At 37.5% G+C, this 13,141-nt stretch overlaps 1 protein-coding gene across 1 annotated transcript; it reads right to left on the bottom strand.

Moving 5' to 3' along the window:
- Positions 1–2,461: 2,461 nt before the first annotated feature.
- On the bottom strand, positions 2,462–7,785 carry LOC140851260 (uncharacterized). Its single transcript, XM_073242843.1, has 3 exons — positions 7,685–7,785; positions 3,066–3,257; positions 2,462–2,981 (listed from the first exon to the last, which is right to left on the bottom strand). Exons 2-3 carry the CDS (start codon positions 3,247–3,249, stop codon positions 2,725–2,727), a joined length of 441 nt encoding a protein of 146 aa, XP_073098944.1. The 5' UTR covers positions 3,250–3,257; positions 7,685–7,785; the 3' UTR covers positions 2,462–2,724.
- Positions 7,786–13,141: the final 5,356 nt, after the last annotated feature.

The raw sequence follows: 13,141 nt of genomic DNA, 5'->3' as shown, positions 1-13,141 counted from the left end.
TCTGCTACATTGTCTTAGAAGTTTTTCGATTCAGATTTTGTATCAACTCTTTTAGCCTGACAATCTTTCTTTACGTGCCCTGTTTTTCCACAATTCCAGCATTTTACCTTCTTCTTGCCCTTGGATTTAGATCTTATCTTCCCTCAATCACCACGTTCCCTTTCAAAAGGCCTGTCCCGTACTACCATGGCCTTTTTTGAAGAGCTTCCTTGGCTAGATTTCCATCTCATCTCTTCTGTAAACAATGATGCAACAACTGACTCCATCTTAAGGATTTCAACATGACTCAAGTTTATGATAAGATTATCCCAAGACTCCAGTATAGAACAAAGTAGAATGCTGGTCTTCTCTTCATCATCAATTATGACATCTAAGGCCGCAAGCTTGCTCACAATAAAATTGAATACACCCAAATGCTCTTGAACTGATGCCCCATTCTTCATCTTTAGATTGTATAATTAATTGCCATCTTAAATAGATTTTATTTATCAGAGACTTAGCTTTATAGAGGTTCTTCAATTTTTTCCAAATCTCTTTCGCAGTAGTACCGGTCTCACTACAGGAAAAATGGTCATTAACGACGCTATTAATGGTCATTAACGATGCTTTAAAGCGTCGCTATTTCGCTTTACAACGCTTCGAAAAGCGTCGGCAAAGCGTCGACTATGTAAGAGTGGAGACGAATAGCGCCAACGCTTTTTAAAAGCGTCGTTATTTTTTAACGACGCTTTAAAGCATCGTTAATATTTACATTAACGATGCTTTAAAGCATCGTTAAATTTGTCTTAACGATGCTTATAAGCATCGTTAATGTAAATCTTTACGACGCTTTAAAGCATCGCAAAAGACAAAATTTAACGATGCTTATAAGCGTCGTTAATGTAAATCTTTACGATGCTTTAAAGCGTCGCAAAAGACAAATTTAACGACGCTTTAAAGCGTCGTTAATGACCCCGCGTGACAGTACAGTCTACCAAGACGCTTTTCGAAGCGTCGGCATTTTGTCTTTAACGACGCTTATAAGCGTCGTTAAAATAATTTTAACGACGCTTATAAGCGTCGTTAAAGGTTTTAAGAGGAAAAAAAAATACAGATATTATCTAAAAAAAAAAAATAATACAATACATTCCTGTACGAAATCATATCACACCTGTACAATAAACATGTACAATACAATAAACATGTACAATCACCACATTCACATTCACACCTGTACAATCACCATCATTCACATCAAAAGCAAGCTGAAATAGAAAATTTAATCAAACCAAAAGACAATATTTTATATAAATAAAAATAAAGTACTAATCATCCATTACAATCAAGAGTAATATAAATAAATATAAAAATACAACAAAAATAAAATAACATCAATCTGCAGGCGGATGGTCGTCGTTGTCTCCACGTGACGTGCCGCTATCTCGACGGGTGCCTGATATGCCAGGAGCCTACAAAAAATATATCAAAAGCATGATTTACATATCTATAATAAAATATATAAATCATTAAATTAATATAAAAATATATATTTAATATTATGTGTTTACCTGAGATGAACCATACATCTCTAATAAAGATGTAAGGCGATCAATCTGTCCCCTCATGGCCTGCATCTCGACACGGCTCTGTCGCATCTCCTCCATCTCAGCGGCACGACTCTGTCTAATCTCCTGTATCTCCGCCTCGAGTCTGCGAACGCGTGAATCCTGAGCATCTGCTGCAGTATGCTGCGTATATCTACTAACCTCAGATAACTGAGTGGGGTGACTCCTACTCCATAACCCCTCACTCGGCCCGTAGCGCTCTGGTCCCATCAACTCTGTGAATACCTCGGCCTCGATACGGCTCTACTGCGTAGATGCTGCGGACTCGTCGTCACGCTCCGCAATGAGAGATGTAGCCCTCTCCTGTATTTTTTTTGAAAATAAGAGTTATACATTAATAGCTAACAAAATTAAATTTAAATCATTGCAAAAAATATAATATTAATAATGCCGTACATATAAATCTCTCGACTCATCTCGAACAAAAGTACCATCCTGATGAGTATGAGTCATCCGGTAAAACTCCACTTGTCCGGGTTCCCTCCCATGCTCATCCTCCTACACAAATAATTTCAATTTTAAGCAAACAGTTATGATAATTAAAAAAATATATGAGTATCATGATACAGACATGGTCCACGATACATAATGATATTAGTTATATAAATATTGAACATAAAAATTAAAAGTTAATTATGAAAGTTTAAGGAACATACAAACTCCTGTCGGAGTCGTGCATAACTCTTCGACCCCGATGTATGAGGAACAGACTGAGCTGCTCGTGCAGCTCTACCAATAGCAGAATAAGTCTGTAAAATAAAGTAAAAAACTTGTTATATATACAATATATAATAAAAATTAATATTTTTATAAAATATTTAGGAAAAAAAGATAATAAACAGATAATATACCTGTGCCCTCTCGGAGAACCAATAATGAACCAACTCCATCCACTGATGAGGTGGTACATCAGGAGGACAATTCCTAGCAACCTCCTCCTCTGTCATACCCTGTCTCATATAGTCCTTCTTCAATTGTGCTCTATATTCTTTCCATTTGCGGTTGAGAGACTTCATTACAAAATCATGAGTGGATGGAGGGAGAACAAACTTGCTCTATAAAAAAAAGTTAAATGAAATAAATTATATAAATGATTAACAATTAATATACAGTATGAACATCAATTCATTACCTCTATAACTCGGAGGAGCTCAACTTTGTACGTTGGAAGCATGTCATTCCATTTTGCATAGCCCAACGGATATAGCTGAGGCCTCCGAGCAACAGTCCCCAAAAATGAAGTCAATAAGCAGGCAGCTTTCTTAATTGGCTGACCTAGCTGATTGCACTCCACAACAATCCTCTCGCCCTCACGCATCTGCCACACATCTCGTACTACTGTGGGTCCGCGTCTGGGGCGTACTCTCCCGGATCCATCTGCAAAAAATACATAAAAGTAACTATATCATAAATATACATAAAATAAAATAAAATAAAAATTACATGAAAGATAATATATACCCTGCACGTGTATCTCATCATCTGACTGATGAACAGGAGGATCATGCTGTGCTGATGATGAAGGACAAGGCTCAGAATGCTGTGCAGCTGAACTGGCCTCAGGCTGCTGTGCTGAAGAAGACGTACCGGCCTCTGTCTGTGAAAACTGGAACTGCACACCAGCATATCGTCCCCTGCGACGCATGATGTCACCTAGCATTTATATAAATAAAAGGTAGAATCAGTTAATATATGGAGTAAAATAACACAATAATTAATGCAAAATATATACATCATAAATAATTATTACCAGTAACAATCAAGCAGTAGTGTTTTCTTCGAATTCTGTTCTAATCAACGTTGTCGTAGCATTTAAATCATCAGCTGGCACAAAATTGTAGGGCATACATTGTGTATAAGTGTCATCGTCATCATCCTCCACTTGGTTTCCCATATCATATAAGTCTCTAGGTTTTGTTTTGATGACAGTAAACCAATCTTTATCTTTTGCGTCTTGTACATAAAATACTTGACGAGCTTGAGATGAAAAAATGAATGGGTCATCCTTCAATAACACACCAGTGTGTATCAACCTTGAAAAATTTACAAGTGTAAATCCATTTGCATCTTGTTTCAAACCCCTTGGTGAGTTTATGTCTATCCAATCACATCTAAACAGTACTACTTTAAATTTTTCATAATAATCCAACTCATAGATATCTTTAAGTGCACCATAATAGGATTTTCCATCCGCTTCCACCATAACACCGCTATTCTGTGTTTTTCTAAATTTCTCCCGTTCTCTAGTATGAAATTTAAAGCCATTAATTATGAAACCGTTATATCTATTCACAATCTTGTTAGGTCTTCGAGAAAGAGCTATTAGTTCATCTGAATTATTTATCTCCATCATCTTTGATACCTAACAAAAAATGATATGACGAAGTGCAGTTGAGTTATCTGATATTAAATATGTATCAAAAATTAATATATCCCATAATTAAATATAAATCACACCTGATTCGAAAGCCACATAGGGAATAACTCGACCAACCATCGATGTTCAATCCTTGCATTAGGATGAATGTTATGATTGGCTCGTCTCTGATAAATTAAAAATTCACTGCATAAAATATAAATATATCATTTATAACATTATATCTAATATAAAATTTAAATTTTGATGTCATTCCTTAAATATACTAACCTGCGATGGTCAGATATTATGTCACTATGAAGTAACACATAACGATGTGCTTGTGCTAAAGATTTTTGATCAAGTACAATACCTTCACCTCTTCCCAAGAATTTTCCAGCAGTTAAGAACTTATACAGTTCTGCATTCTCCACAAAGTCATTATGCCGTTGAGGTCGACTAAAAATAGTCTCTACACCTTGAAGATATCTTGAACAAAATGTCAAACATTCATCCGCAATATATGCTTCAGCAATCGAGCCTTCGGGATAGGCTCTATTTCGCACATAATCTTTAAGACGCACAAGATACCTTCAAGAATTAAATATTTATTAAAATATCAGTATGCTGTTATTTCTAATAAAATTATCAAAAGATTTAAGGTTTGCAATAATATCTCTCAATAGGATACATCCATCTATAATGTACCGGTCCACCAACTTTAACTTCTGAAGCTAGGTGAATGAGCAGATGTACCATAATAGTGAAAAATCCAGGAGGAAAAATCTTTTTCATCTGGCAAAGTGTAATTGTAATATCCGATTGTAACTAATCAAGTTTCCGAGGATCAATAACTTTGGAACATAATGCCTTAAAGAATGACGATAATCGAAGTACAATTGTAACAACTTATTTCGGCAATGACGATCTTAAAGCTATTAGAAAAATATCTTGCATCAATATGTGACCATCATGACTTTTAAGATTTGAAAGTTTTCGATCCTTTAGATGCACACATCGTGAAATATTCGATGCATATCCATCGGGTACTTTGATACTTTTCAAAACTCCCCAAAAAATTATCCTTTTCTCGAGCAGACATTGTGTAACATGCAGGAGGTACATAAATTCTATCATTAGCAAGCATTTTAGGATGAAGTTCCTGTCGGATACCCATTTCTTTTAAATCAAGACGTGCCTTCATGTTATCTTTGCTCTTTCCATCAAGGTTAAAAATGTTCCAAGTAAATTATCGCAAACATTCTTCTCTATATGCATGACATCAAGATTGTGCCGAATAAGATTATGTTTCAATAAGGTAAGTCAAAAAAGATACTTCGTTTTTTCCATAAATGTTTACTTGGCTGTTGTGTAGATGCTATCTGTATGTCTTCCTCATTTTCATCCTCAAAATAATTGTCTGGATCTTGAAACAACTCTGCATCTATAGTACTGATACTGACTTCCTCTGGTAACCCTTCATGCACTGAGCTTTCAACATCATCCCTTCCTCTTTTTTTAGAGGACTTTGAGTGCTTACCATAGCTATAATTCATGCCATCCATTTGTCTATGAACATTAGTTCCAGAAGGTGGAATAGGGGCACATCCCAATTCTATAGTACCATCAAATAAATCTTTCTGAAATCGAAACGGATGATTTGCTTCCAACCATCGACGATGTCCCATGTAACAAAATTTACCTCCATGTTTTAACCAAATTGAATGTGTTGAATCTCCACAACAAGGACATGCGACCCGTCCCTTTGTACTCCAGCCAGATAAATTGGCATATGCTGGAAAATCATTAATAGTCCATAACAAAGCTGCCCCGTAGTTTAAATGTTTGGCCGTTGGAAGCATCAAATGCATCAACACCCTCCCACAACTGTTTCAATTCCTCTATCAAAGGCTGTAGAAAAATATCAATATCATTGCCTGGACCCTTATCTCCTGGAATAACCATTGACAAGATAAGTGATGATTGTTTCATGCACATCCACGGTGGCAAATTGTAAGGTATCAAAATGACTGGCCAAGTGCTGTAGGTAGAACTCAGGGTCCGAAATGGATTGAAGCCATCAGAAGCTAAGCCAAACCTAACACTGGGAATATCAGAGGCAAAATCAGGATGCCTATCATCAAATGCTTTCCATTGAAGACTATCTGCTGGATGTCTCAACATTCCATCCTTTGTACGTCCTTCATGATACCATCTCATTGATGAAGCTGTTTTTGATGATGCATAAATCCTTTTCAATCTAGGTATAAGAGGAAAGTAACGCAATACCTTGGCCGGTTTCTTTTTACTCCGCGTTGCATCCACTTCATTCAGTACATCATCTCGATCTTCTTTTTGTGTTATCCATCTTGAAGATCCACATACATTGCATGACTCTTGATTAGCGTTTTCACCCCGATATAACATACAATCTTTCGGACAACTATGAATCTTTTCGTATCCAAGATCCAATTCCTTTACTACTTTCTTGGCTTCATAATACGATGGTGGTAAACGAGTGCTTTCTGGAAATGCATCCTTTAATAACTTGAGCAGCATGGTAAAACTCTTTCCAGACCATCCATTCAAGTATTTTATATGAAATAAATGTACAAGAAAAGAAATCTTAGAAAATTTTGTACAACCCGGATATAATTCTTCATCTGCATCTTTCATTAAGGTGTGATAACGAGCTGTCTCATCATTAGATGTATGTATGGGCTCCTCAACATGCATACGTTCCGTATGCGTACATCCATCAAACATCCCAACTGTTTCTTGTATACTACTGGATTCTCCTAAATTTTGAACATCAAATCCAAAAGCATCTGTGATCAAACCCCTTATATCATCATCTCTTGCAAAATTGTCTTCTAGGCTAGTGGATCCGCAATGAGTCAGGGGTTGGTTACATGATGATGGCAACATAGATTCTCCATGAAAAATCCAGTCGGTATAACCTCTTAAAAAACCATTCCATACCAAATGTTCTTCAACATTTTGTGGATCTAAAGAAGAACTATTTACACATTTCCGACATGGACATAAAATCTTTCCATTCAAACTACTTTTCTCCATACCAAATTTAATGAAGTCATGAACTCCATCTAAATATTCTTTACTATTCCTTGGTTTATTTATCCAACTTTTGTCCATTGTAGGATAAAACTGACCGAACTTGCAATTTATCTAAAAATAAAAAAAATTATACAATCTATATTAATGCAATGAGTAAAAAATATCAGTCATTTCATAAAATCCAAAAAAATAACAGCTACATAAAGTTTACATAGTAAATGCTTGCTATCATCAACTAATAGGTAAAGAAGGTCCTATCCCATTCAGAAAATGCATTAATTCTATAGGTCAATTACAAAAATCAAATGATATGCAACAAGAGCCGAAAAAAATTTCGGCAGCATTTCCCCTTAGTTCTTCCGTATAGGAAGAACAAAAGAAAAATACCATCCAAAATTTATTCCGAACCCTCAGCATACCATTTGATTATGGTAATGACCTATAGAATTACTCACATTTTCCAAACTGTCCAAACTGTCCATACTGGATAATCAATTGATCAATGTACATAATTCTTTTATCCGTACAAAAATAAATAAATGTACGGATACAATAGAATATGTACATTAATCAAAAGACGGGTCTATGTTTCTATGCAATGCAATTTTTTTTTTAAAATTAATTCATAATTAACTTGATTTAATACCTGATATTAACTTGGGGAGTAATGGAGAAAGAAACTTGGCCCAGCTTAATCCAGATACTTAGTCTTCATCAGCCACGAAGATAAGGATAACGTAGGCCACATAATATCAGGGTCCAGCCACATAACGAGCGCCACATGTCAGATAAGCAATCAATCAGGATTCATGAAACTATGAAATTATCCATTCATCAATCATGTATCACAACCTTAATTAATTGTACTATATATTTTTGGGTGAACCTCATAGAGAGATACTAAGAGGGTGTGGTTGTAAATTGATCTAGCTCTATATCATTTATTTTATGCTATACATGTTTACCATATTTGATAATTTAGGAGAGGTGTGGATGAAGATGATCATGACTTATACGTTCGCTCCACAAGTACATATGAACCAACCATCATTCGATATTAGATTTTTTATTTGTTGTAAGTTGTGCTTGTGTACATGGAGACAGTCATCATCATGCCGAGCACCCTGAAAAACCAGTGTAGTTTGGTAAATAGTTACCGAGTATATTTGAACTCGAGGCTAAATCTCGTCACTGATTACACTCATCTCTCACGCAGGGTAATGGCTTTAACTGGTCCCACGGACTTTTGATTTCTACCGTAATTCATAAAATGAACAGGGCACCTTTCTCGGCTCAATATTTGGCTTCGGCTCAATAAATGGTACTAGAGGACAGTCCTATATAATGCCTGCCCATTAAAAAAATAAATGTCCCTGTCTATGAGCTTGGTTCAAATCTTGCACCGCTAGAACACTCACTAATCCGACTCATAATGAGATGTTTGGGGATTTGCTATTCTCTGTTTTTGCAAGCCATTGACTGCATTAAGTTGGCACGTTTAAAGGTCAATACATTAGGCTTCTGTTAATTCATATAATGTTAGATCCAGTCCATTCATCATCTTGTTGACTACAGATATTATACAAATACTTGCTGATATTGTTGATTTCAGTTGTGATTTTGATTAGCATTGCTCTGCAGACACCATTCTGCAGTCTTGCAATATTTTTATTTCTTTATCAAAGGAAGAATTAGTGACTTAATATATCAATAAGATGCCAGAAGTGGCTACTCTCGGATCATGTTCCAACTTACACAGATTTTCATTTCCCTATTCATCATAGGTCACTATGAAAAGCATGCTCGGTAAAATGAAGTTTATCAATCTAGGAGAAACAAGGACAAAACACAGGTTTCAGACATAAATGCAAACATATCTACCACAGTCAAATTTTCTTACTATCACAAAACATACCTTTTGCATTCAAAGTCCATACATTTCAATGAATTGAATTTCAGAGTTTATATCTCCCAATTCATAAGCAACTAGACTAGAAAATCACAAAGCAACCAGATATTCTGAATGAATACCCATCTATCTCTTATTTCCATCTGTTTTTCTGCGGATTAATTCACCAAAATAATCAGCAAAAAATTAATGCAAAACAGGCATGTTATTATGAAATTCTAGAGCAGTTGCAATAATATATATTCATCAAAAACACCCTAAAATAAGAAAGTCTTTCTATTCGTACTAAACACCACTTGAATTCCTTTGCCGAGCGAAGATGATGCTGGCCGCGGCATCTCTGAGCTCCGATCTATCAACATCAGGTTAATTTCGTGCCCCCACCAAGGTTGGGTAGTTTTCATGCCATGGACTACATTGGAGAGGCCATGACCCAGCAGCGAGGCATGGGAGCTCATGGATGAAACGAACACAAAACAGCTATATACAGTGTCTATATAGCTGGATTACAATGGGTCTCGGGACATGGTTCAGTCCCACTCCTTTGTCATCCTCTTGCTTGGCCAAATAGCTGGCTTCTTTGTTGTCATAATATTGTTAGAACCGTTGGATGTTTTGATTGCTATTATACCAATTTATTGGTTCACCTTCAAACAAATAAATACACATAGGTTTCAAGCTTTAGCAGATCTTGTCAAATTCATGAAGTAACATAATTCTACTTCTCATTGTTTTCATTCTTATGTGCGGCTAAGGATTATCCCAAAAGAACCGTATATGAATCCACCTAATCCTACTTCCACAGATTTTCTATTAACAAAACATTAATTTACGCTGTTGTTGGTTCCTTATTCTTAGTATTGAGCCCATGTTTTATGATCCACAGGTTACTTCATCAACTGTGGCGCATCCAAGGAGGAGACATTAAGTGGAATCCAATGGACCCCAGACGGAGAATTTATAAGTGTTGGGAAAGTATCCGAAACCAAAGTTACAGGTGTTGTGCCCATACTTTCTCGAGTGAGGTATTTCCCCGACAACTCGGCTCGAAAGTACTGTTTTGTGTTCCCCGTCCACAAAGAAGGCAAGTACTTGGTCCGAACAACATACTACTATGGAGGCTTCGATGGTGGCTCGGAGCCCCCATGATGGAACCCTCTACGGCTTGGGATAAGAGAAAGAACGAAAGAGGAAAAGAAAGAGTAGAGAAAAACGAGCGGAAAAGAGAGACAGAGGAAAAAAAAAGAAGAAAGAAAGAAAAGAGAAAAAAAAAAGTACCTCAGAGGAGTGCCGGCGCTCACGGACGGCGGCGAGGAAGACCGGAGTGCCGGCGCTCACGGACGGCGGCTGCGCTACCACAGGTCGGCGGAGGGAAAGCAGGGGCGCGCGGCGGGAGATAGATTAGGGCACGGGAGATAGATTAGGGCACGGCGGAGGAAAAGCAGGGGCGCGCGGCGGGGTATTAAACTAACCTAACGACGCTTTTTAGCGTCGTTAAATACAGTAAAAAAGCGTCGGTATTTTCTTAATTTAACGACGCTTTTGCTAAAAGCGTCGGCGTTGATTTACGACGCTTTTAAGCGTCGTTAAATGACGACGCTTTTTAAAAGCGTCGGCAGGTCAGCGCAACCTGCCGACGCTTTCCAAAAGCGTCGGCAAAAAAAGGTCGGTATTTCCCTTTTTTTCTGTAGTGTCTCAATATTGAACAATACCGAATCATCCAACGCCAAATAGAGGTTCGCCATTGCCAGCTTGTCTTTCTCTTCATATTGCGCATCTGTCATCTCTTGTGATTTGCGTTCTTTTTCTTGCAAAGCACTTTCACAACCATCTTTGATCAACACTGCCTGCATCTTCATCTTCTAAAGTGCAAAGTTTGATCCATCAAACTTTGGTATCTCATATTTTGTTGTCGTCATCTTGTCTGTCATTATTTCAAATCAAACCAACTACAAGAGAATCTTCTGCGCTCTAATACCAAACTGAAAGAACAGACCATGGGATAATCGAGCACACCTCGATCCACACAGCACACAAGTATAATGAAAATAAGATCATTTTGTAGAGGAAAGATAACTAGAATAAACGTAGAATACAAAATAGGTGAGATAAACAAGCAATAAAAATAAGAGAAAAGAAAGCACACCAAATTTACGTGGTTTGGCCTGAATATTGGCCTATGTCTACAGGCAAGACCTCCTCAATATTCTTCTATTAATAATTTATGGCACAACGAAGTACAAAATTGGAGAAGAAGAAGAAGAAAAATAAAAAGGCTCACACGGACTCTCTTTTACAAAAGAAAAATACCTTCATTTTTCTCTCAAAGGAATCTCACGTCTCTCTTATTTTTTCTCTTCTCTTGGACCCTCTTTTTATTTTTTCACTGCTCTCAGACTGCTAAATCTTCTCCCAAGTCCTCTCTTTAAGTAGAGCTCGTCACCAGGTGAATCCAGGTTCAAACCGCATCAAAATCGAACTCTTATTCGCTGTAGAATCGAAGAAAGAAAATCCACCATCGGATCTGCATCGCATGGCCCAAAATCACTCAACAAATGATCAGGATTAGGCCTAAATCAACCAAGAAAAGCCCTCAGCCGTCGGATTAAAATCGGGAGAAAGGAAGACCATTCAATCGTGCCTCCGATCCACCAGAATTCATGTGGACCGTGAGAAATGCTGGAGAAACGGGGGCCGATCCACCGTGGACCGTGAGAAATGCCTTGAAAATGGGTGCTCAGTCCATGTGCCCAACCGTAGACCGTGAAAATGTGGTAGACCACATATGCCGTGCCCGCACACCACCTGGCCTGGGCCAGCATTTTCATGCGCGCGCTCCGTGCGTGGGCCTGGGCTGCCGTTCTGTGACTGGCCTGGTCAGACATGGGCTTCAGTCAAACAATCAAGCCTTAATCTCATATTAGTTGGGCTCAGCTGCATAGAAAACAAAGTTTAGAGAAACCAAATTAATGAGTAAATTTAATAAGACTGGTTCCTCATCCCCTTGGCTGCGAAGCCTTGCAAGCTTGTTGGTGATGACAATGTCAATTTGTGCAGCCCGCTCCACAATCTCCTTGTGCTTCCTTGTAGAGACATTGTGTGCAATTTCAGCACAATAGGTCCCAAAACGAATCATAGAGTCGAACATGGTGAGATAAGATTTTTAACTGTATCTTGATTGCATTTGATGTTTACTAACCGTACATTTGTTCAAAATATCACAAGCATTAGTACACAGCAAATGCTAGTAGAAGAAAAAGAAAAGAAGAGATAGAACAACACAAACCTGTTGTGCATCGCAAGCAACTCGACCTCCGAGATGATATGAACCACAAACTTCTTCTTTTCCTTTTTCTTTCTTTTTTGTTTTCTTTTTTTTGAGGTGGGTTGGGGGGGTGATAAGGGTGTCTGTATGCCACCCGATTTTGTTTATTGCTGAAGGAGAAGAATGTACATAATTGTAACTTCAAATGGAGATGCCCGTTTGAGGGTAGTAAATAAAATAGATAACCAATTCGTCTTGCATGAAGACCTGTTTCTATCTTGATGACTTTTATTCAATCTTCCGGAAGATCATGGAAAATAATAGCCAACATTGTCAGAAGCGTAGCCAATATTGGGCATCAAGGTACATCCCTGGAACTTCCTTCTCAAGTGAAACTCATAACACATTTCAACATGGTGTGAAGGTTACTGGTAGCTAGTTAAACAACCCTATCTTCACGAATATAGAGCTCACAAAACCGTGATCCATGACAAGACTGAATGTTTAAGGATCATCATAAGTTCTTCAAATTGAAAGCATGTTAAATTCATACAAGACAGTATGCACAAAGATTTCATAAAGCTGGGTTGGTGAAGCAGCTCGATCATAATTTCCCATGTTTTCGATATAATCTAAATTTAATTAGCACTGACCTCCATACTTGGGATAAAAGACATTGGGTCCAGTTACGGTACTCTTTTATAATATTTTACTATAAATAATATTTAAAATATTATATATTATCATTTTTATATATTTAATTATTTAAAAAAAATAATATTTTATTATTATTCTTTTAATTCGTCTTTCTCCTTCCATGGCTCCTCCATCTCTCCCTGCCTGCAACTTCTTCGTGCCCAATCTCTCCCTTGGTGCCACTTGCAGCTCCTCTGCCCTCCGCCTGCAACTCCTCCATGCCCCCCCAGGCC

Source organism: Elaeis guineensis, chromosome 8 (assembly GCF_000442705.2).
Source record: "Elaeis guineensis isolate ETL-2024a chromosome 8, EG11, whole genome shotgun sequence".
Taxonomy (NCBI): Eukaryota; Viridiplantae; Streptophyta; class Magnoliopsida; order Arecales; family Arecaceae; genus Elaeis; species Elaeis guineensis.
Note: the sequence above shows the minus strand (reverse complement) of the source record. Positions and strands in the feature narration are given on the sequence as shown.

Excerpts from the sequence above, each read along its gene's own strand:
- LOC140851260 (XM_073242843.1), bottom strand. The coding sequence starts at position 3,249 with ATGCGTCGCAGGGGACGATATGCTGGTGTGCAGTTCCAGTTTTCACAG. Across the intron at positions 2,982-3,065 it reads TGATGAGATACACGTGCAGG|ATGGATCCGGGAGAGTACGC; the intron begins GTATATATTATC and ends TATTTTTTGCAG.